This window comes from Panthera leo, chromosome D1 (genome assembly GCF_018350215.1).
Source record: "Panthera leo isolate Ple1 chromosome D1, P.leo_Ple1_pat1.1, whole genome shotgun sequence".
NCBI lineage: Eukaryota > Metazoa > Chordata > Mammalia > Carnivora > Felidae > Panthera > Panthera leo.
This window is the reverse complement of record NC_056688.1, coordinates 54,257,391-54,284,011: the sequence shown is the minus strand read 5'-3', so window position 1 is coordinate 54,284,011 and position 26,621 is coordinate 54,257,391. Positions and strand designations below refer to the sequence as shown.

The 26,621-nt window shown below is 36.9% G+C and overlaps 1 protein-coding gene across 3 annotated transcripts in view; it reads right to left on the bottom strand.

Moving 5' to 3' along the window:
* Positions 1–26,621, bottom strand: part of RSF1 (remodeling and spacing factor 1) — a 158,400-nt gene that overhangs the window by 71,606 nt on the left and 60,173 nt on the right. For all 3 annotated transcript variants that reach the window (XM_042904468.1, XM_042904470.1, XM_042904469.1), the window contains one exon: positions 225–317. In XM_042904468.1, the coding sequence (XP_042760402.1) occupies positions 225–317 (93 nt within the window). The remainder of the gene's footprint in view (positions 1–224; positions 318–26,621) is intronic.

The following is a 26,621-nucleotide window of genomic DNA, read 5'->3' as shown; positions in this document are numbered from 1 at the left end:
TTTATAAGTTTATAGGCTTATTGTAATCAATGACACAAAAATCATGTTATATTTCAAGAGCACTATGTTTGTATTAGTCTCCCAAATTTCTTTCTTATGTATAAAATTTCCTTATGTATAAAATTTTCAATGATTCTTTCTGTTAAAGCTTTTATGCACATTATTCTTGAAATGGCTATCAGTGAATTAATTAAAATAATTGTAACAGATAATAAATTCATTACCTTTAAGAGCGCTAGTTTGCATTCAACACTCATTTCAAGATAGCCCTTCTTCTCCATCTCCCATGCCCAGGTGCTATTAAACTCTTGACATATCTGTAAGAGAAAGTTAATATCTTAATACATAAAATTTCTATTAACATTGGTATTTTGTTGTACAATTATGTTAACTGTTCTGTTTATATGTATTTATAATGGAACAAGTTTGTAACAAATACAATCCAAGCCAAATCAACCAGAAATGTTAACTACTGATTGACTGAATTAAAAAAAATTTTTTTAATGTTTATTTATTTTTGAGAGAGAGAGAGAGAGAGAGACAGACAGACAGACAGACAGAGTGCAAGCGGGGGAGAGGCAGAGAGAGCTGGAGACACAGAATCTGAAGCAGGCTCCAGGCTCTGAGCTGTCAGCACAGAGCCCAACATGGGGCTCTAACCACGAGCTGCAAGATCATGACCTGAGCTGAAGTTGGATGCTTAAATGACTGAGCCACCTAGGCGCCCAGATTAATGACTGAATTTAAGGTAAGCAGTGATCTCTGTAGCTCTCTCCTCTGCTCTCAAGAATATTATACACATTTTATGGCACATTTTCCCAAATGCAAATAATTATCTGATTCCCCTTCCAAACCACCTAGAAGTTCCTTGAGGGTAAGGACAATAGTTTTATCACTATGCCTAGAACAGAAGTAGGTTCAAAAAGCATGCCAAATTGCAGGCTATTTTTTAAAGTTTATTTATTTATTTTGAGACAGAGAGAGAGAGAGCGTACACAAGCGGGGAAGGGGCAGAGAGAGAGGGAGGGAGAGAATCCCATGCAGGTCGATGTGGGGCTCGATCCCACAAACTGTGAGATCATGACCTGAGCCAAAATCAAGAATCAGACGCTTACCTGACTGAGCCACCCAAGTGCCCCTGTATGCATATTTTTTAACAGAGCCACTCTCCAACTAAATGTCCTCTTTATGGGTAAAGATTCTATTGCTTGGCATTTGAGACCTTCTATAATGTGGCATTAACTTAAATTTCTAGGCTTCTCTCCCTATACAAGCATATCAGGCAAACCAGAGTCACTGTAACAGTCTGAGGAAAGACATGGATAACCATACTACTCAATAATAAGGACTAATCAGGAGAAATGCCATGGACTGTACGACCTCTGTGAGCCAGTTTCCTCAGAAATAAAAGGGGAGCAGTAATAATATTGATCTTAAAGGTTATAAAATAGGCATGAAAATGATATAAAGTGTCTAGCAACTTCATGCTCTTTGGTCTAATCCAAGGAGTGAAGAATATAATGAAGGCCAAAGGAAAAGAACCAACCAAGGGACAAGATTATTTGGGAGCTTATGCAATTAGCTAGATAGGCAGGCAGGAGAAAAATAAGCAGACAAATGGGATTGCTTATATAACCACATCAACCTAGAAAGAAGACCGGGCTGGCCCTCCTAGGAGTTTTACCCTTTTCCTATCCAGCACCAGTGTCATCTTTTTTACCGATTGTATAATAAAATTATAGGAGATCGTTGTTAGGATAGAAAAAGAAAATAAGGGAAGCAGTATGGCCAGGAACAACATAATGGGAGATCTTCAAAGGCACAAAGGAAGAATAAGGTTGCCATTCTCTGGAATACCGTAAGTCTCTGACTGACAATACTATCTTTTGTAGAGAGAGAGAGAGAAAAAAAATTGAGATATACAAAGTAAAAGGAAATTTTTGGAATATTACACAGGGAGGACCCTAATGTAATAGCTAAAAAGTCAGAATTTGAATGGACATTTTGCTGAAGAATATATACAAATGGCCAATAAGCAGAGGAAAGTATGATCATCATGAGTCATTAGGGAAATGCAAATCAAAACCACAATGGAATACTACTTCATATCCATAAGGACAGCTGTAATCAAAAAAGAAAAATAATAGTAATGTTGGTGAGGATGAGGAGAGACTGAAACGCACAGGTTGTTGACAGGAATGTAAAACGGTACAGCTGCTTTGTGAAAAAGCCAATCAGTTCCTCAAAATGTTAACACTGAGTTACTATGTGACTTAGCAATTCCATTTTTAGGTATTTATACAGGAAGAGAGAAAACACATGCCCATGCAAAAACCTGTACAAATGTTCATAGTGGCATTTTTTTATAAAAGCAAAACAGTGGAAATGATCCAAATATCAACTGATAAATAATATATGGAATAAACATACAATGGAATTTTATACAGCTATTAAATGGAATGAAGTAGTGACACCTTCTACAGCAGGGACAAATTTTAAAACATTAAGCTTGGTAATAGAAACCAGATACGAAAGGTTACACACTGTATGGTTCTATGTATATGAAATGTACACAATAGTCAAATACACACAGACAAAAAGTTTATTAGTAGTTACGTTGCCAGGGACTAGGTAGAGGGAGGAATAGAATGATTGCTAATAAGTAGATTTCTTTTCCAAGTGATAAAAATGTCCTAGAATTAACGATAGTGGTGATGATTGTACATCCTTGTGAATATACTAAAAAATACTGAATTGTGTATTTTAAAAGGGTGCATTTCATGATATGTGAGTAATATCTCAATTTAAAAAAACAGAGGGACAGTCAAGAATGTAGAACCCAGCTTATGACTTGTGAGTGCTCTGCTGTATACCATGCCCCTAAAAGAAGAGGATGTTTGTTGACCATCTTTAATGGGTAAGGCTGAGTCTGGGGAAGCACACCTCTGGTATCTGAGAGGGGCTGGGAATGACACAGCTCCAATGCCTGCTCAACAACCCAAGCACGAAGGCTCACGCAGTCACAGATACCAAATACAAACGAACAACTTTTAATTATCTTTCACCGTGTGAAAGGGGAAAAAAGTGAAAGAGGAGTAGATAAATAGATAATTAAGATACAGGCCTCTCTGCCTCATACTACTTACCTTTCATTTACATACCTTATTTATATAGTTTAGGGTACAAAACTTTTGTGCTGATATTCTGATATGAATATGCTACTCATTTTGTTTCTTTAAGGGCAATGTAGACATATTATTATGCCATTTGAGGAAAAACAAAACACCTGAAACTTAATATTAGATATACCCAAATAGCCATTACCTATTGTTATCACAAAGTAAAGACTGTTAAAAAATGAGTACTCTAAATGACACTTAAACAGTTCTGCAGGACCATATAAATTTGTATCAGAGGTCAGCAAACTTCTTCTGTTAAGGGCCAAACAGGAAATAATTTAAGCTCTGTAGACCATACAGTCTCTTTTCAACTATTCAACTCTGCTGTTCTAATGCAAAAGCAACCATAGAAAATACATAAATGAGTAAACTTGGCTATGTTCCAATACCACTTTATTTATGGATAAGGAAATTTGAAATTCATAAAATTTTCATATGTGTCAACCATTCTCCCAACCATTTAAATATGTAAAAACCACTGTTAGTTTTCAAGCTATACATAAGTAGACAGCAGGACAGATTTGGCCTATGGGCCAACATTTGCTAGAGCACCAGAAACTAGCTGTGTCTATCAGAGACTGTCTATGACAGCTATTCTTGGATCCTTGTGAGACAGGAAAACTAAAGGGACTCCATGAAAAAGTCCCTTTTTCCCTGCTTCTATTCCTGTTAGGACCAACACTCCCGCCTTTTACATGCCTTATAAAACAGATAACGTATGTCCTCCTTGTAAAGGTCAAGGAATTAATGATTTCTTTGGAAACCTTCCAGCATAATAGATAACATCTAAGGAGTGACCAGGCAAGGTCATCATGAGTGTTTTCCAAGACCACTGACTCATTAAGACCCCCGGCTCCAGTGCACAAGTGACTTGTGGAGAACACCCGTTCCCAGATGCCAGAGAAGACTTGTGCACTAGAGCACAATCCTCAATAAAAACCCAGACCCCAAGCAAAGACAAGGCTCACTCTCCTTTCCTTTCTGAGTCTCCCAGATGCTCTGTCTGTATCTGCACTCTATGTCTTCAATACACTCTGCTCTCACTTCCTCTTGGTTTACATTTGATTTCTACACCATGCAAAGCCAAGGACCCTCTTGGCTGTTCTGGAAGACCCTCTGGGTCTGAGGACCCAGCCAGCCTGCATTGCTTGGAAGCAAGGGGATCCTCACTAGGTTGGTAATTCATATTAACTCCCTAGGATCCAACTTGATTCTGACCAAATAGCCTTGTAAATGTAATTTGGTTTTGCATGCAATTTCTCTTTAGAGAATGTTCCAGCATCCAAAACATGAACATTTCTATACAATGTTCATATTTATCACTCTTTAAGTTATTATTCTATCATACTGATTTTATGTTTGATTCTCTAATCTGGTTAATGAGAGGTCATATCCAGTTGTATCCCCTGTATGGTGCCTAAAGACAGCCTTTCTGATATACACATGAAATCAATGCCATTCAGCCTGGGAGGACACTTGGCCACCAGCCTGCTGACACTCCAATACGCCAAGCCTGTCTTTTCCTCCTAACTTACAGAAAAACAAGGTTGAGGTTGGCAAGAGGCGGGAGCGGGGAGGAGGTGGATTTAAAGGCCACAACATCTCAATATTTACAGAAGAGGTGGTTTCACATGCCTACACAGCAAATACATGGAATTTATCTCAGTGAGATCATGAACAAACTAACCTTAAGAGTCATTTTCGAAAAATCCTGCTTTTTTTGACAACTTAGAACATAAGGAATTAAAAGGGGGAGCTATGCGGCAGGGGGAGAGAACTGCAAAAACCCTCAGCATGAATATCCAGTACATTAAGAGACTAAATCAAATTCTAATGTGGCTTCTAGCAGTCTCAGGACATGTCTCTGGGATCACCCTGCTCCCATTGAGCTCCTGTCTTGAAAACTCAGGGTTTCCAAAAGAATTTAGTATGTGTTCCAGCTAACCCTATTCTTTGTCCCTGAATTCCCTTTTCCATTTATTCAAAAAATAAACACCTTACCACCGTAAATCTCTCCTCTGTCCCTTTGAGATGTATATGTATCTCCTATAACAGTGTCTTTCTCAAGGACCTGAAAGCCATTCCTTTGATTTGTAGTCATCAGGAAGGATATAGGACCTCCCAGACACTGTGGGAGGGTAGGAAAGTTTATCTTTCATAGTTAGCAGACACAGAAGGCCTAATCAGGTTGCCTGACTGACACTCACACCTACTTTTCATAACTGTTCACTTCCCTAACCCCTTTTTCATCTCTCATTTCCACCTCCCAAAACCCTTAGTCTCCCTTTAAAAGGCCAGTCACCTCTGGGCAAAATGGAATTGAGCTCAGCTCCTTCTTCTACCACAACAGTTAGTGAATAAAGTCTGTCTTTACTGCCTTTTTTTTTTCTTAATGTTTTTATTTATTTTTGAGACAGAGAGAGACAGAACATGAGCAGAGGAGGGGCAGAGAAAGACACAGAATCTGAAGCAGGCTCCAGGCTCTGAGCCATCAGCACAGACCCCAATATGGGGCTCAAACTCACAGAGTGGGAGATCATGACCTGAGCTGAAGTCAGATGCTTAACTGACTGAGCCATCCAGGCACCCCATGTCTTTACTGCCTTTTAACTAGTGTCTGGTTTTGGGGGGAAGGATCATCAGATACCATTCAGATGGAAATCTTTATTTTATAATTAAGAAACATGAAGTTTAAAGAGATTCATTTATCTGGTGATTCCACCAATATTCACTGAGTGAATATTCTATGGCAAGAACTAGTCAAGGAGCTGGGATACCATGATGAAGACAGACAACCTGCTACCATGAAGCTTATATTCTAAGAGGTAGTAAAACAGGTAAAAATAAGAAAACATTAAGTAGACACAAATCCTACACTGAAAATAAAATAGAGTAATGTCCTAGAGAAAGTTTGATTATTACTCTGATTAGGTGCTCAGAAAAGGCCTCACATTTAAAAAGTTGACATTTGGGGCACATGGGTGATTCAGGTAAGTTGAGCATCTAACTCTTGATTTCAGCTCAGGTCATGATCCCAGGGTTGGGGGATTGAGCCCCTTGTCAGGCTCTGCACTGAGTGTGGAGCCTGCTTGAGATTCTCTCTCTCCCTCTCCACCACTCCCCATCCATGCTCTAACTTAAAAAAAAAAAAAAAAAAAATTGACATTTGACACAAGAAGTTGAGACATGACTGAGAAAACAGAAATCAGCCACAAGAAGATCTGGAGTAGAAATGCAGATCCAGGCAGAAGAAACAAGCTAGCACAAAGGTCTTAAAGTTTGATATATTAAAAAAACAGAAAATAAAGTGTAAATGAAGCAGAATAAAGGGTAAAGTAGCAGAAGATAAGGTTAAAAAGGTAAGCAAGGGCCAAATTATGGTGGCCAGGGTAAGGAATTAAGATTTTATTTCAAATATAATGGGAGGCCACTGGTAGATTTTAAATGGAGGAATAACAAAATCTGATATATGTTTCAAAATTAGCTGCTGGAAAAAAATGGACAAAATGGAAACTGAGAAACCAATTTTAAGGCAAGAGATAATAATGTCATGGACTGTGGTGGCAGTAGTGGGAACAGAAAGAAGAAGCTGTATTTTAGAGATAGAATCATCAGGACTTTTAATAGAATAGATATGTAGAGTGACTGGAAAGGAAAAACAAAGGTGACATCTACAATCCTTGGCTTGAACAAATGGAAGGATAAAAGTGCTTTTAATGAAAGTATTAAGACAATACCCAAGAGAAGGGAGTTAACAAGAGATGTTTTGTACCTAATGAGTTTGAGGTGATATATACATCATCTAAGAAGTATCTCACTTAAAGTTAGTGACTGAGCCGAGACTTGAAGCTTTTGACTCCTGGTGCAGAGTTCTTTCCAGTGGATCATACAATCTTTACTCAAACCTTTTCAAATCTGAGTCAAAAAGAATTTTACAGCTAAGCTGAGAAGTCAACTCATCTTCATACCCCAAGTTTGTGACTAAGTATGAGACACACAGCAGATACAAAACAAACATCTGATAAATAAATGAAAGACACAACAAATAATGCTTTTACTTTTAAACATTCTTTTAGACTAACCAACATTAACTACCAGCTAACATTATACATCTTTAAGAACATTAAAAATTCTTACTAGAATAACAGTAACAAATTTTTATTTTACTTTATTTTAGAGAGAGAGCACAAGTGGGGCAGAGGGCCACAGGGAGAGAATCTTAAGCAGGCTCCATGCTCAGCATGGAGCCCAATATGGCTCAATCGCATAACCCTGGGATCATGACCTGAGCCAGAATCAAAAGTCAGACACTCAACTGACTGAGCCACCCAGATGCCCCATAACAGCTAACATTTATTGCATGTTTACTATGTACCAAGTACTGTTGTTATTGCTAAAAATATTAATGCAGTCAATTCTCACAAGCCTTAGATGTGTGTACTCCTATCCTCGGGAAGTTATGTGCTTTTCCCAAGGAAGGAAAGAAATAGTAATTACTATCTATAATCATTTATGGTGAAATCAGTATATATTTAGGATACCAATTAGGTCAGCTGTCACCAACAGAGCTGTGACCAAAGGCTAGACTGAGAATTATAAACTTTCTAGGTCTTTTATTTTTTTAGAGAGAGGGAGAGGGAGGGGGGAGAGAGGAAGAGAGAGGGGAGGAAGAGAGAGAAAATCAGGTTCTACACTGAGTGTGGAGCCTAATGTGGGGCTCAATCCCATGACCCTGGGATCATGACCTGAGACAAAATCAAGAGTCAGAAGCTCAACTGACTGAGCCTCCAGGCATCCACAGTTCCGTTCTTTACACTCAAATTACCTCTCACCAAGTATCCCTGACCTAATACTTAAGTGTGTCCAATGGTTTTAAGTATTATTTTTAGAGGGCTAAACCAAACATTTACTGAACATAGTAAGCACTGGGAGGGCAAATTTCTGCTTTAAGAAGTGCAGAATTGAGAGAGAGAGAGAGAGAGAGAGAGATGTAAACAAATAATTACAGGAGGAAAAGTAGTCAGTGAGCTATCTACAAACTGAGTAACTAATATATCTATCAACTACTACAAAAATATAGAGGCAAAAAACGCTAATTCAGCTGATGGATAAAAGGAGATCAACTGCAACAACTCAAGGGTAAGGTTCTATTTAAGTGGTGACTTTTACGCTAGGACCTGAAGGATGAATAGGTTTTACAAGACAAGGAGGTAAAAAGAGAATTTCAAGAAGGAAAAAAAAAAAACAATATGCAAAGCCAAGGGGATGTGAGTGATGCTGGTATGTCCTGTCAATGTGAAGGTGAAGACAGGAGTTCTTTCTGCTGAGCCCTAAAGCCCTAGATCATGAGTGCTTGGGGATGGGAGTGGGCACAGACAAGGCTGTAAGCGAAGGGAGCGAGTAAAGCTGTGAAAGTAGGTCATGGCTCATAAATATGGGGGTTCAAAACAAGCGTTTGGAAACACCATTTAAAAAATAGTTCTGTTGTGCTGTGCAAAAGACAGGATGATAGAGTCTGAGGTCAAGGAGACCCACTAAAGCCTGTTTTGTAACAGTTCACACAAAAGGAGATGAAGCTTGAGCTAAGCTACTTAAGAGAGGTAGATTCGGGTTGTTAGTGCATGTATCTTAGAAAAGCAGTAAGTTTCATGTTTAATATGTGTTTTTACTATTTACAATATAACTCACATAATTTCATTTGAGGTGGGTATCCTGTAAAACTACAAGATTTTTGAAAGCAAATACAGGTCTGATTCTTCTATTTACTATAGTACCTATTAGGTAGAGGAGCTTGTGATAGTGGACACTCAATAAGTATTTACTGTCAATGTTCTTTGCTATAACTATTGAGAATTAGCTGTTATTATGGGATCTTTGGGAATACTGCCTACAAGAATGTATTAAGAGTTGTATAGGATGGATGTTTAATTCCTTAAAATATATAAGAAATATTTCGATGGCAAGATTTCTCAAGCAACCTGGCTTCAAAAATCAAAAGAAAACCAAAACCCCAACTGAAAAAGCACAGGCATATATTATTTAGTTCATTTCACATTTTATCAGCAATGTACTCTGTCCCAGACAATGTGCTTAACACCAGGATAAATAAGATACTACAACTCTTGCTAAAGGAGCTCAGGATTGGACAGGCAGCTGGAATCTCAGTTAACTTATAAATTGGGTGCATTCACACATGGCAAAAATTTGAAAGGGTACTCTTAAAAGTAGCCTATTCTGAAGTCTTGGTCAAGGAAACGGTACAATGAAAATATGTGAAATAAATCTAGCAGGAAAAATAAAATCTCTATCATAGCTATTTTATATTCATGGGTAAGAATAACCATATACCTAAAATGTAACCAAACTGGAAAAAGTGTGATTGTTAAGTGCCTCTTTCCAAGTAATCCGCTTTACACCAGAAATCTAGATAAAAAGGGAAATGAGGCTTTAGTGCCATATTGGTTGAGATTCAAATCCTGGCTCTCCATATCTGCAGTCAGATTTTGTTGAGTCAATTAACTCTTTGAATTTCAAAGAGTTAAAATGGAGGTGTTGCTGCTAGAAAAAGAGGTAAGGAAGATGCCATCAGATACTCACTGTGCTACAGCTTCCTTATATAAATTCAAACCTAACAATGGTTCTAGTGAATGACCGCAAGAACCAACTGGAACAAAAGGAGAAACAGAAGGAACTAAGAGCTGGTAGAAAGGAGATCAGCATTGGGGTGCCTGGGTGGCTTGATGGGTTGAGCATCTGACTCTCCCTCTACCCCCTCTCCTGCTCACATGGGCTCTCTCTCAAATAAAAAAATAGTAATAAATAAAAATTTAAAAAAATAGAAAGATCAGTGTTCTTCCAACGGTACATAAACATTGTTTCATGACGTTTCTGTTTCATATATATATATGTATATATGTATATATATACATATATATATATATGAATATATATGTGAATATACATATATATGAATGTCTAAGATTTAAGTAAAATTATTGATGTTTGACATGTTTTAATTTCTTACTTCTACTTTCTGGGTAATTAACCTCATTTAAAATGGAGTCAGGAGGCCAGAAGGGGAAGCCCTCATGTCCTACCACTAGTCATTTGAGGATGGAACATGTACTATTTTACGACCCCAGCAGGAAGAAACGTTTTCCTCTTGCCAGGAAACAGCCTAGCCAATGAGAGACTGTCACAACTCAGCCAATGAACTACAAACTCTCAGTTTAGGATTCCCAAAAGTTTGTAATAGTCCCTCCCAACACCTCCTTCCCTCTTTATAAGGAGGTCCTCTCCTTTGTTGCCTGGACTTACCCAGTTTGCTTGTCCTTAACTGCAATTCTCTGCTATTCCCTAACAAACACATTTTTGCTGGTAAAATAACTGACAGTTTTATTTTTTAAGGTTAATAAACCTTCTACCATACTGAATGGCTTCCCTTTTTATGCATGCTTCTGTATCCAACATGACAGTATTCATGAATATGTTGAAGCTAAGGTTACTGCTAGATCTAAAGAAAATTCCCTGACGGCTACACTCTAAAATTTTAGTTTGGAGAGTTCTTATATAAATTGTATATCGAATAGAATACAATTTAAAAATAAAATTTGCCATTTTAACCATTAAGTGTACAATTCAGTGGCATTAATTACATTCACAATGTTGTATAACCATTACCATTTTTTACTTCCAAAACTTCATCACCCAAACAGAAACTCTTTAACCCAAAGCAGTAACTCCCCACTCTCCTCCCACCCTGCAGCACTTGGTAACATATATACTTTCTGTCTCTATGAATTTCCCTGCTCTACATAGTTCATGTAAGTAGAACCATCCAATATTTGTCCTTTTTTTGCCTGGCTTCTTTCACGTAACCTTGTATTTTCAAGGTTTATACATATTGTAGCAAGTATAAGAAAACCATTCCTTTTTAGGAATGAAAGATATTCCACTGTATGAATACACTACATTTTGTTTAGGCATTTATCTGTTGAATGATAATTGGGTAGTTTCAATCTTTTGGCTATTAGGAGTTATTCTACAATAAACATTGGCATACAAGTATCTGAGTCTCTGTTTTCAATTCTTTTGAGTATATAGCTAGGAGTGGAATTGCTGGGTCATACAGCAATTCTATGTTTACCTTTTTGAGGACTGCCGAACTGTTTTCCACAGCAGCTGCCCCATTTTGCATTCCCATCAGGAGCATATAAAGGATTCAATATCTCCACAACGTCACCAACATTTATTTTCCTTTTTTAAAAAAATAGCCCTTCTATTAGATACAAAGTGACAACTCACTGTAGTTTTGATTTGCATTTCCCAAACAAAGACTAATGCTGTTTGAATACTTTTTCATGTGCTAATTTATTAATCTTGGTGTATCTTTGGATAAATGTCTATTCAAATATTTTACTCACTTTTAAATTGAGTTATCTTTTTGTTGTTGAATTTTAGAAGTTTCTTACGTAGTCTGGATGTTAAATTCTAATCAGTTATATAATTTGCAAATATTTGCCCCCATTCTGTACGTTGTCTTTGCACTTCATCATGTCCTTTGATGCATAAGTTCTTAATTTTGATGGAGTCCAATTCATCTTTCTCTTGTTCACATGATTTTGGTTTCATATCTAAAAATCTATGCCAAATCTAAGGTCATGAAGATTTATCCCTGTGTTTTATTCTAAAAGATTAGATTCTAAGAGGTTTTATTCTAAGAGCTTCACCTCTTTTATTTAGTTTGTTGATACAATTTAATTTTTGCATATGGTATGAGGTAGATGCTATCTTGCATTTTGCCAGTCAATTTCAAAAAAAAAAATACATATATCATCCTATAGGTGACAAAGAAATTTTTAAAATACTACATAAATCTTATATACTCCATCCTCTCATTTTCAGCTTAGACAAGAATAAGGACAACTATACATCAGGAACAACAACAATTTTCTTTTTCTTTTTTTTTTTTTTTAATATGTGAAATTTATTGCCAAATTGGTTTCCATACAACACCCAGTGCTCATCCCAAAAGGTGCCCTCCTCAATACCCATCACCCACCCTCCCCTCCCTCCCACCCCCCATCAACCCTCAGTTAACAACAACAATTTTCAATGGTAGTAATATTTTATACTTAGGAAACTTTAAGAGATTTTATTTTTACTTCCTAGGTTTATCTGCTGAACTACAGCAATGGGAAATAACTCTAAATTATCATCTTTAATTAATTTGAAAACACATTGATATTCAAGTTATAGGAATGTTTACTAAGTAAATACCTGTGCCAGGAAGCAGCAGTACTTCTGGGTATATAACTGATAGGACATGAGCAGTACAAGTGTTCACACTTGAAAAAAAATATCTGGAGAAGGGAAGCAGGCTCCCGAAGTCTACTCAAGGGCAGAGTTGCCAAAACGGGTTTCCCAGCCATAATTAAGGTAATCCAGATTGTTTCTGTACTGAAAGGGCTTCAGGTATATTACTATCACAAAACATTCATTGGACCACCTGAAGTCACACTGGGGTTCAGCAGAAAACTAAAGAAAATAAAACCCAATACTTCTACATCCACAAGTAGATAATGTGGCCCAAGTTGCTGTTAATTTCCAAAAGGATGTCAGCTACAGGGAAGGAAAAAGTTCCCTAAAATGACCATGTTGTTTCTCTAATTTATTATTTATTATTATTATTATTATTATTATTATTATTATTTAAAAAACATTTACCAGTTTCCAACTATTTGCAAAGGCACTAGTGAGAATATTCACATTTAACTTGCATGAGAAAACAGAAGGTTCAAAGAATTAAGTAACTTAACTGAACGTACACATGTAATAATTAGCAGAGTTCTTATTTTCCCCTATTAGATATCCAACTCTTTCTACATCACATGCAACTCAAGTTATGAGCATAAACTACGGCTGCTCACACCTTACCACAGAGTAAATGGTACTCTTTAAGTAACATTTTACAAAGTTAAAAGTATGTGAAAATACTTTCCATTACGTAAAATGCTTTCCATTAGGTATTCAGGCTGTGGCATGAGACAAACTTGTGTTCAATCCTTGCTTCAGCATCTATCTACGTGACCTTGGAAGTAGTTTATAATTTACCAGAATCTCAGGTGTGTTTTGAATGAAATGATAATGTATGTAAAACAGCATAAGACCCAGTATATAGTAAGTTTTAAGTTTTGGAGAAATTGAAACATTCATAAATTGCTGGTAGGAAGGTAAAATGGTACAGCAGCAATAAAAAAGTCTGGTATTTCCTCAAAAAACTAAACATAAAATTACCATATGACCCAGCAATTACACTCTTAGGTATACACAGAGGAGAAATGAAAATACAGGGTTATACAAAAACTTGTAAGTTACTTAATGTGCACAGGAGAATTATTCTGAATAGCCAAAAAGGGAAAAAATTCCAAATGATCGTTAACTGATGATGGATAAATAAAATGTGGTATTATCCATACAATGGTATACTATTTGGCAATAAAAAGATATTAAAATACTGATGCAAGCTCCAATATGGGTAAACCCTGAAATCATTATGCTAAATGAAAGAAGTCAAACACAAAACACCACATATTTTTATGATTCTCATTTATAAGAAATGTCCAGAATAGGCAAATCCATAGAGAGAGAAGTACATTAGTGGTAACAAGAGGACCGGGGGGGGGGGGGGGGGGTTGTGACTGGGACTGTTGTTTATTTTGGGGGTAACGGAAAAGTTCTGGAACTGCACAGTGGTTGTAGCTGCACAACAATATACTAAAAACCAAGGAATATACTTTGTTTTTTAATATTTACTTATTTTTGAGAGAAAGAGATAGAGTGCAAGTGGGGAAGGGGCAGACAGAGAAGGAGACACAGAAACCGAAGCAGGCTCCAGGCTCTGAGCTGTCAGCACAAAGCTCAAACTCAGGAGCTGCGAGATCATGACCTGAGCCAAAGTCGGGCGCTTAACCAACTGAGCCACCCAGGCGCCCAATCAAGGAATATATTTTATTATGGTAAATTTCATGTTACAAGAATTGTACCTCAATAAAGAAGAAAACACCAATTAACATATTAACAAGACAAATAAAAACTAAAGATAACAACCTAGTTTTGAAAAACAAATATAACAGTAGAGAAATATATAATGCTTGTCAAAATATGACCAAATTAACACATGACAGATGACTTGCTAACAGACAACAATCATCCCAAGGAGTGAAAACAATGGGTCTTTCTGACATAGCCATTTAGATTAAGGCCATCTACTGCCAAGTTTATTCACTTTCAAAAGATTTCTAAACCTGTTATTTGAGACCAAGGGACAGAGATACCCTTTATCTTCCCTTTACTTTTGAGGGATAAACGAATGAGGTAACTTTATGATGAGGGGGGAAATACCCCAAAAGAGACACATTAGGTTCTTTTCTACTCAGTGTCAATATCCCTCAAGTATTAAGCCCCAGAAAAAAACTCTTTGCTTATTCTCAAAAACATTATTTATTTTTATATTTTAACATTTCATAAAATCAAGAGCCTTTCAAGATCAATGATTACATTCAACATAATAGTACCTCTTTTTTCTTTCAAAACTCGTCTCTAAATCATTAGTGCGGCATGCACTGAAGAAATCACAGAATCAAAGAAAAACAGCAATAATAAATTAACACTGTCTCCTAGAAACTACTCTGCAGCTAAAGCAAATCAACTGTGATTTCACTTAAAGGATAATTTATTAAAACTTGGCTTTCCCATTACTGTTACATGGTGGTCTTTGGGAAGGAGGCAGAGCTGTAGGAGAGCCAAAGCACAGGTACTGAATTTGCTGAAGGAAGATACCTGTTTATTAACATGTTTTTTTTTTTTTAATTTTTTTTTTAACGTTTATTTATTTTTGAGACAGAGAGAGACAGAGCATGAACGGGGGAGGGTCAGAGAGAGGGAGACACAGAATCTGAAACAGGCTCCAGGCTCTGAGCTGTCAGCACAGAGCCCGACGCGGGGCTTGAACTCACAGGCTGTGAGATCATGACCTGAGCCGAAGTCGGCCCGCTTAACCGACTGAGCCACCCAGGCGCCCCTAACATGTTTTGACATTCATTATCCACAGCTGAGGGGTGTAAAATTGCTCATGTGGTATCTAAAGTCAATAACAACCAAAGGAAATAGGAGTTTCACGGAGACTTCACTTGCAGAGAAATTTCTTTGTGACTCACCCAGCAAAAAAGGAATGTGAAGCTCAATAAGGCCAAGGCCTATCCAACTAAGCAAGGACTTAACAGATCCTAGCAGAACTGGTAGTTTCAATTTCCATTCACTGGAATTATTTTTAGGAGGGGTAATTCCACCTTAAATTTCCACCAGCTAGATTTTCGAGTTCCTTTACACTCTGGATGATCCTGGAGAATATATGTCAGCAAGCATAGGACATGGAAATACAATGAATGGTCTTGGTTGCCCTGTTGCTAGACACCTCTCTATTTATCAGTTACCAAGACTTACTGATTCCACCTTCCAAACAGCTCTCACATCCACTCTCTTCTTTCCATCCTTACTGCCAAAACCTTAACTCAGGCCTCTTCATTGCTCGGTTGGATTATCACCATAACTTCTTTTCACATGATCCCTGGGCTTCCACTCACTTCTCTAGGTACTTTATATTACAGTGAAGCTAAGCTACGGTAAGTTCTGAACAAATTTCTGCTCATTCTACAGGTCTTAGTTCAACTGTTTTAGGGAGATACTAACAAGAGATGACAAACAGATGCCAATGCCGAGTGATTTGTGACAGCAGTATACTCTGCTTAGACTAGGCTTAGCAGAAAAAACTTAGATTGGTAACATCAGCTATGAGCCACAGAACCTGGCAAGTGCCAGATATTCGCTCTGGATTTATATAGAATTTTACATTAATTATATTCTACTGACTTCAAAAGGAAAAGAAGCAGGTTTCCATTATAGATTATGCACAATGACGCCACTAAGAGAAATATAAAAGGGTAAAAACAGGGAAGGTAAAAGTTCCATCAGAAAATTACCTAATGTAGCTAAGGAATACAACTAAGAAGTAAATACCGAGTTAAGCTTATGAGCAGCCAACCGAAAGAAAACTGAAACTGTCTAAGTGATCAATTCATCTAAAACTGATGCATAAAGGATGAAAAAAGCACTCAAGATGCTTACAATCTACATAAAAGACAAACAGGAGGGGCAATATTAGTGGTATTTTGAAGCACTAGATTCATAAAGTCCTGGGTTTGAATGCTGGCTCTGTCATTTCTAGCAATGTGAGACTGAACAAGTTATTTCACTTCTCAAAATCAATTTCCTTGTGCATAAAAGAAAGTATTTCAAAGGTGAGCTATGTAAGGTTAAGTATTAAACACAGTGCCTGGTACATAATACCAGTACATTCAAGGTAAAAACTGTATGACAGTTTCTATAATGGACTTACATATAAATCTGTGAAAGAACATCTTCCCGGGAGAAGATCTTAAAGAGAAAGTAATATTTGAGCTGAGATTAAAAGGGTAAATTAAGCTTGCCAGGAAAACAAGTTAGTAGGAAGGTATTTCAGGAAAATACAATATATGCAAAAATTCTGAGGAATGAAAAAGACAGCATGTTCTGTGAACGGCACAGAATATGAGTAGGGTACACAGGAGAGAATGTCATTAGATATGGTGAAGAGAAGTGGCTAAACCATTAAGAGCACTGAATACTATGACAGAGTTCAGATTTTTGAGTGAATAAGAAACACCAAAAAATTCTGAAAGTGAAGAGTCACATTTAGATTTTTTTTTAACATTTATTTATTTTTGAGAGAGAGAGAAAGAGTGACCAGGGGAAGGGCAGGAAGAGAGGGAGACAGAGAATCCCAAGCAGGCTCCGCACAGTCAGCTCAGAGCCCAACTCGGGGCTCAAACTCATGAACAGCTGCGATTATGACCTGAGCCTGAGCTAGAATCAAGAGTCACTGGAAGCTTAACTGACTGAGGCACCCAGGCATCCCTATAATACTTTTAAACCTTTGTGTTAGGGGCATCTCGGTGGCTCAGTCAGTTAAGTGTCTGCCTTTAGCTTGGGTCATGATCTCACACTTCTTGGGTTCAGGTCCCACATCGAGCTCTCTGCTGTCTGCACACAGCCCACTTCAGGATCCTCTGTCCCCTTGTCTCTCTGCCCCTCCCCCGTGCGCGCGCGCTCTCTCTCCCTCTCAAAAATAAATAAGAACTTAAAAAAAATTTTTTTTAAATAAATAAACAAACCTTTTTGTTTAAAAGGTCACTCTTGTAGCACTGAGAAGAAAATAATAGAAAGGTACAGGACTAAAAGCTGGGAGGCCAATTAGAAGGTGAAGTTTCAGGCAAGAAATGATAACGTCCTGAATTAGGCCATGGGAATAAGGATGAATAGAAAACAAATCTGAGAAATAAAAAGGAGAAAAAAACAAAAGAACTTGGCTATTGTTTGGGTGTGGGGAAGGAAGGTTTTGGGACAAGGCCAGAACCATGGCTTGGGCTCAGAATGTTGGTGGTAACATGAACACATCATGGATTCAGTATATACAAGAGGTATGAGGATGGAAGAGAATGAATCTGACTTCAGACATGTTGGGTTTGATTTGTTTGTCTGACACCAGTTCAATAGGCAGTCAGCTGGATATAAACGGAGATGTCCATAATTTGGTATAAAGCTTAAGCTAGAGCTAGAGCTATGGGAATGAGTATATATAAACTTTTTTCTAGTGATAAACTGTGAAGGAAACTTACTGATGAGACATCACTCAAATATATTCATTCAGTCATTCAGTGTGCTTGGAGCTAGGTAAATGGCAGTCAAAAAGATGGACAGAGTTCTTTCTGTGCTTATGAACCAGCAGACAACTGATAAAAGAAATAATAAAAAACAGACAAAAGTAGTTCTGCAGTAGGTACAGATGTATTTCTTGCTCATTCAGGTCCTTTTTATCTACCCAGCTGCTAAATACCATGTAACTTTCTGGTATTCTAATTTCATAAAGGATAGATCTAAGAGAAATAAATGGTTGATGTGCCTTCCAGACTGGATATGACACTTGTTCTGTGAAGGGCCAATGGTAAATATTTTAGGCTTTGCAGACCATACATTCTCTATTAAATGAATTACTCAATCTGGCACTGTAGCATGACAGCAGTCACAGATATATGTAAATGAACAGATGCGGCCATGTTGCAGTACAACTTTATTCACAGAACCACGCAGCGAGCTGTAGTTTGCCAGCTCCTCCCCTGGACTATCAACAGCACTCTTAATGACGCAGACAGAAGAATGGCTAAAGAAAAAATCCCTGGGGCGCCTGGGTGGCGCAGTCGGTTAAGCGTCCGACTTCAGCCAGGTCACGATCTCGCGGTCCGTGAGTTCGAGCCCCGCGTCAGGCTCTGGGCTGATGGCTCGGAGCCTGGAGCCTGTTTCCGATTCTGTGTCTCCCTCTCTCTCTGCCCCTCCCCCGTTCATGCTCTGTCTCTCTCTGTCCCAAAAATAAATAAAAAACGTTGAAAAAAAAAATTAAAAAAAAAAAAAAAATCCCTAACACTGCTTTTGGCCACAGGAGAATTTGTACTTAGATTTTTAAATTCTATTTTCAAATCTAAGAAGAAAAGCTGTAGAAAAGCCACACTATAACTAATAACTTTATATAAATACATATAATAAAACTATTATTGATTATACCCTGTGTCCATACTATATCTGGTATCATATAAAATGTCCATTCCTAGTGACTGAAGATAAAAAAAATAATTATAATGTTTCTTTTTAAAATAACTGAAGGATTTCTTTCTCATTGCCACGAACAGAACTTCATTGTTTTTCAGGATATAAACTCAGAGAGACCTTGTGGTTGGTAACTTGGCTTTGTGTTCATTCAACAAATAATTATTAAACCCCTATGTGCCAAGCACTGTGCTAGGTATGATGTGTATCAAAGGTCAGCAAACGTTTTCTGAAAACAGCCAGATAACAAGTATTTAGGTTTTCTGGGCCAAGAGAATAAATCAAGGATATTACAAAGGTACTTATGTATCAACAGAGAAAACATGTCCTACGATTTTTACTGATAAAATTTAAATTAAAAAAAATTTTTTTAACATTTATTTACTTTTGAGAAACAGAGACAGAGCACAACCCGGGGCGGGGGGGTGGGGGGGGGGCGGCGCGGGCAGAGAGAGAGAGAGGGAGAAACCGAATCCAAAGCAGGCTCCAGGCTCTGAGCTGTCGGCACAGAGCCTGACGCAGGGCTCGAACTCAACAAACCGTGTGATCGTGACCTGAGCCGAAGTCGAACACTTAACCAACTGAGCCACCCAGGTGCCCCTAAGATTATAAATATAATAGCAATATGTTATATTAAATATGACACACTATGTCATATCTCGTGTTATATGCTATACATAATATAATAATAATTTAGTTCAATTTTTTTGAAATACAGGTATATTGAGAAAAATGGAATTATTTGGGGGGAGGTAGATAAAGGTGTGCTTAATTGGAATCCAAAGTACTCCCTTTCAAAAAACTGATTATAAATGTTTTTCTTATCGGTTGCATTCCTATACACCGATAATGAAGCAACAGAGAGAGAAATCAAGGGGTGCCTGGGTGGCTCAATTGGTTGAGCATCTGACTTCGGCTCAGGTCATGATATTGCAGTCTGTGAGTTCGAGCCCCGTGTCGGGCTCTGTGCTGACAGCTCAGAGCCTGGAGCCTGCTTTGGATTCTGTGTCTCCCTCTTTCTCTGCCCCTCCCCCACTCATGTTCTGTCTCTCGCTCTCTCTCTGTCAAAAATAAATTAAAAAAAAAAACATTAAAAAAAAAAAAAGAAAGAAATCAAGGAATCGATCCCATTTACAACTGTAACAAAAACCATAAAATACCTAGGAATAAATCTAACCAAAGAGGTGAAAAATCTATACACTGAAAACTATAGAAAAATTATGAAAGAAATTGAAGAAGACACACAAAAAATATTTTCCTCTCCTGGATAGGAAGAACAAATATTGTTAAAATGTCAATACTACCCAAAGCAATCTACACATTCAATGCAATCCCTATCAAAATAACACCAGCATTCTTCACAGAGCTAGAACAAACAATCTTAAAATTTGTATGGAACCAGAAAAGACCCCAAATAGCCAAAGCAATCTTGAAAAGGAAAACCAAAGCAGGAGGCATCACAATCCTGGACTTCAAGCTATATTACAAAGCTGTAATCATCAAGACACTATGGTATTAGCACAAAAACACATTCAGATCAATGGAACAGAATAGAGAACCCAGAAATGGACCCACAAACGTATGGCCAACTAATCTTTGACAAAGCCAGAAAGAATATCCAAAGGAATAAAGACAGTCTCTTCAGCAAGTGGTGCTGGGAAAACTGGACAACGACATACAGAAAAATGAACCTGGATCACTTTCTTACACCATACAGAAAAACAAATTCAAAATGGATGAAAGACCTAAGTGTAAGACAGGAAGCTATCAAAATCCTAGAGGAGAAAGCAGGCAAAAACCTTTTTGACCTCGGCCGCAGCAACTTCTTACTCAACACGTCTCCAGAGGTAAGAAATGTCTTCCAGTGAAGAAACGGGCAAAAGACATGAACAGACACTTCTCCAAAGACATCCAGATGGCCAACCGACACATGAAAAAATGCTCAACATCACTCAGCATCAGGGAAATACAAATCCAAACCACAATGAGATACCACCTCACACCTATCAGGATGGCTAACATTAACAACTCAGGCAACAACAGATGTTGGCGAGGATGTGGAGAGAGAGGTTCTTTTTTGCACAGCTGGTGGGAATGCAAACTGGTGCAACCACTCTGGAAAACAGTATGGAGGTTCCTCAAAAAATTAAAAATAGAACTACCCTATGACCCAGCAATTGCACTACTAGGTATTTATCCAAGGGATACAGGTATGCTGTTTCAAAGGGACACATGCACCCCCATGTTTATAGCAGCACTATCAACAATAGCCAAAGTATGGACAGAGCCCAAATGTCCATTGAAAGATGAATGGATAAAGAAGATATGTTATATATATATATACGATGGGGTATTACTTGGCAATCAAAAAGAATGAAATGTTGCCATTTGCAACTATGTGGATGGAACTGGAGGGTATTATGCTAAGTGAAATTAGTCAGAGAAAGACAAATACCCTATGACTTCACTCATATGAGGACTTTAAGAGACAAAACAGATGAACATAAGGGAAGGGAAGCAAAAATAATATAAAAACAGGGAGGGGAACAAAGCATAAGAGACTCATAAATATGGAGAACAAACAGATGGTTACAGAACAGGGAGGGGGGATCGGCTAAATAGGTAAGGGGCATTAAGGAATCTACTCCTGAAATCATTGTTGCACTATATGCTAACTAACTTGGATGTAAATTAAAAAAATAAATTTAAAAAATAAAATAAATGTTATTCTTTGTAAAGACGCATTATTGGTTCATGAGCCTGACAAAAATAGGCAGCAAGACATAATCTGAGGACTTCTGATGTCCATAACAGTATATAAGGCATGTAGGGTCTAGCTCTCATGAATTCCGATGACGGACAGAGATTTTTAGAGAGGCAAATATAATTTCGTCTCCTGCAAAATGGGGATATCAATATACGAATCTACTCTGTAAGGTTTGGGTGAGAATTCACATACAAGTCAAGGTGCTTCCTCTTTCCCTTAATTATAAAGGACACTATTTAGGAGAATAACAATGTAAGACTAAAGTGGCTTTTAAGTTTTAAGCTTTAGCAGCCCACCAATAGAATACAGCTTTGATTCCCTACAATACTTAGGGAAAAGATGCCTCCATGGTGAGCATATCTTGATTTCTCTTCCTTTTTCACATAAAGTTATCTCTTTTTACCTTCAGAATTTAATAATTTACTATCCCAGGAAAGACTTTTATAGTTTTTGTGGCATGGGAGCTTGTATAAACTAAATCACCATAACAGTATCTTTTATAAGCCTTAAAAATTAGGTAATAAATGTAAGCTTCAACAGTATCGTAGATATATTATCTTCAGTAATATTTTTACTCTTGAAGCCAGTATGTCAGACACTATGAGGAGTGCATTTCATAAATTATTTCACTAAGTTCTCACAATTCTGCAAGATAAATAGTAGTTTCTCAGTTCTCTAAGACTGCATTTCCTCAGTCTTACAGATGAATCAACTTGGGTTCAGATAAGTGACATAAGTTTCCTGAGATCAACAGTAACAAGAATGGAGCCCAGATTTTCTAACACCAAAACTCTCTTTCCAGCTAACCTGATTTATTATCAGTAAGTAAATTTGTTTAGTGTTTGGCATCACGTTAGGTTTAGAGTAAATAATTAAATGCACTAATATGAGAATTTAATGATTCTACTTATGGTTTTTATAGGAAAAGAGCACTTTTTTAAAAAATAAAAATGAGAGAGGCACAATACTTTTGCAAGGAAATTCTGGAAACGTCTAATCATGGTTTTCTCATCATATTATAAATACCTCAATGTAATAAATCTGTACTAGTTTTCTATTACTGTATAATTAAACACCATAAATTTAACATCTTAAAAAAAAAAAAACACCCATTTACTATCTCCTAGTTTCTGTGGGTCAGTCCTGTACAGCCCAATTGGCTGGGTCCTCTGTTTATGGTCTCATAAAGCTGATATCAAGCTCCTTTTTGGTAGCTCTGAGCAAAAACCTACATCCAAGCTCACTCAGATTACTAGCAGAATTCATTTCCTTCTCATGCTGCCATGCAACTCTCCACTTCCTTCAAGGAAGCTAAATGTGCTGAGTCCTCATGTTTTGAATATTTCTGCATTCTGCCTGCCTCTTCTGCTTTTAAAGGCTCATGTAACTTACACTGGGCCCATTTGGATAATCCAGGATAATCACCCTAACTTAAGGTCAACTGATTAATAAATTTAATTACAACATAAAGTCCCTTTTGCCATGTAACATATTCATTAATGTAACACCAAAGAGTGAAGGCACAAGGGTCAAACTTTTGCCTACTACACAACTTGTATCAGCTGTTCTAACAGCCTTCTATAAAAATTACTGAGTGACCAATTCTCTATGCTTTCATGCTGAACACTTCCTACCTTATGATTTTGGTCTATGTGTATCTTTGACATTATTTTTCTAAGCATTATTGGTTAGAAGGAAAGAGATCAATGCCTTTCTATCAGTCATTGTCTTTACCAAACACTGAAAAAATGAGAAAAGTTTACATATATTTGCATAGCCCCAAACTACTTTATTCCTGATATCACTCTGCACTTAAAGCATTGACATTCTGCCTGACATTATATTTATCTATGTACCTACTTTGCTTTTCTTCCTTTACTGAACTCCAGACTCAGGAACATCATGTCTCAAACATCCCGTGCAGTGCCCTACTGAGTCCCTTATGGAGCAGGCATCACAAAATCTTTACTGAACAGATAGATGAAATAGGCTAGTGTTAGCAGCTGTGGGTTCTTAGCTAACAACATTTATGATTATATTGTGTTTAAGTGAATTATTTTAAGGCATCTTCCAGCTTTTCTATTAGATTATTCTGCTCCATCTGCTAGTCAGTCATGCAGTGTTTAAGGGATCAGAGAGAAGAGTGAGCAAAAGAGAGTAAGAAAGCCCAGGGGAGGTAGAAAAAAAAAAAAAAAAAAACACAAGCAAAGCTGAGAGAGATTTAAAAAGACTCAACTCTGTGAAAGAATGATAAAGGTTTAGTAAACAAGAACTGAAGAATGTCTACTGGATTTTACAACATGGCAAGGCTTCTTTTGACAAGGCTAGTTTTTTTTTAGTGGAATAGTGGGGACAGAAACCTACTGGGGAAGATTCAGTAGGAAGTAAAAAAGTGAACACAGCATAAGTGGGCAATTATGGAAAAACTTGATTATAATAAAGTAAAATTATGTTTTTAGTTAGGTATTCCTATTTTCAAACAAAACATTAGTCAAAAGTTTTCAAATGGACCTTCCCTAAGTTTTAATAGATTTCAAAGAACAATATGGAGGCAGATGTTATTATCACCACAACAATCATGATGGAGTGGAATTTCACATTATGTTAAAATCTAAGTTATCCCCTGAATTGGAATAGTAAGGGGAAAATTACAGCAGAGTTTTTCATTCTAACATTATTTATTTTGAAGATACCAAAAACTAGACAATAACATGAGTAAACAGAGTTGTTTTTCCTACTAAGGGAATCTAACCATACATTCAAAATAAAATATTTTATTTGCAAATTACCCATGAAACTGATAATTGGCATTTCCATAAATTGTGCTTTTCAAAGTGCTTTCACAACTATCATTAGTATCTGATGATTCCCCAAATTGGGATTTGGGGCTTTCTTTTTTCTCAATATTCTTTTATGTTCTAATTGGAAATTAGTCACAAAAATACAAAATTAATTTACCCAGGATCAAAAACTTAATTAACAGGAAAGCTAAAACTCTTGATTCTAAATCCAACACTTTTCAGCCTCGGTCATGAAGTTGCTATAATTAGAGTCCACAATAATTTACAAAAACATATTATAATATAATCAAAGCTTTAATGACCCCAGCAAACTTCATGCAAATGGTAATATCTAATGTGCTTGCATCACTTAAGAGTCTATGAATCAACATTACCAACAAATTAAGAGACATCTAGAACCCAAGGAAAGACAGTTTGTAAGGATGATTCCTCATTTCACTAAATAAATGTACTCCTGGAAAGTTACATGTGAATACAATTTTAATAAATTCTTATGTTGAAGGAACGACATAATTTATGACAACAGTTTTCAACTCCCCTTCCATTTTTATTAGCATAATCACTTCCAAGAAAATATTTCACAGGATGTTATAAAATGAACTATGCCCCCTCAAAATTCCTATGTTGAAGCCCTAACCCCAAACGTGTCTGTCTGCACCTGGCGATAAGGCCTTTAAGGAGATAATTAAGGTAAAATGAGGTTATAAGAGTGGGCTCTGTAAGACTGGTGTCTTTGAGACCAGAGGCCCCAAGCCCCCTCCCCGCAGGAAACACACAGAGGAAAGGGCAGTGAGGGCATGGTGATGACAAGGACTGGCATAAAGTAGAAAAAAATGCTCATCAAATTTGCCAACACCTTGATTTTGGAATTATAGCCTAAAGAACTGTGAGAAAATACATTTCCATTGTTTAGGCCATATAGGCTGTGGTATTGTGTTATGGTGGTCCCAGCAGACTAGTATGTGGGTTCAGAAACATTTCTGGGGAAACTTTAGGGCTTCATGAAAAACAATTTGAAAACTGCTGTGCTAAAGAAATTTCTTATACTGCAAATAATCACAATCTAATTAATGTTTTATGTGCATTGAACACATAACTCTCAAAGTAAATTAAGGTTAAAAGCATCTGCATATTTATTCCATAATCATAAAGCATGACTTATTTATACACTGAAACCAAATTTTAAATGTCAAATCATTGCAACTATGATATAAATCCAAGTCAACAAATATATATCAATGGTTAAAACAGATTAGTGTAATGGATGATCAGTAAGGCACAGATGTTTGTCCTATGATCTACAAAGCTAATTGCTTAGGGTTGCGAAGTAAAACTAATTGGCTTTTAGGCAACATGTACAAAAGTGCTTTACAAATTAAGAGACAATCTACATATTCACTTTTATAATTAACATTTGGAATATTTGCCAAAAAATAATGATAAAATGGGGACAGATTTTAAATTTCATGAAAAGTTCTACCCAACTGAAGTTATTAGCCAATATATGAAAGAATCTAATGAACCAGAAAAGCATTAATTCTGAATGGTAGGAATATGGATGTTACAATATTCTTGGTTTTTACCTATGCACTTTACATTTTTAATACTAAAAATAAAAAGAGGCTGTGGGAAACCTTTTTCTCAACCTCATTCCTTAGAAATACCACAGGGTCCTCCAAATTGAGGAAATCCCAGAGCTGTGTCTGATTCTCAGGTGATTACAACTTAGTCCAAGGAGGCACGTGAAACATAATTATAAGCAGTGTAGTATCACTAAAGTGATACTTTTCTAACCTAGACCTTGGGGCCACCTAAATTAGGATCAATAAGACTCCTTAGGACAAATATTTTAAAATTCTGCTGGGATCAAATAAAGCTGAAACTATCTATGAAATTACTCTTAGGAGAATCTAAAATAATAGGCACTGAAAATTGATATCTGATAAAAAGTGTGCAATTTTTAACATGTTTGAACAGCTACCATTAGTATTCAATGGCATAACACGGAAAAATATGCATACCTCTCTAACTTTACACCGTGCATCTTAGCACATGTATGAGTGGAATGGCAGCAAAAGGGGCACATACAAGAAGCTAATTGGACTATTGCAATATAAA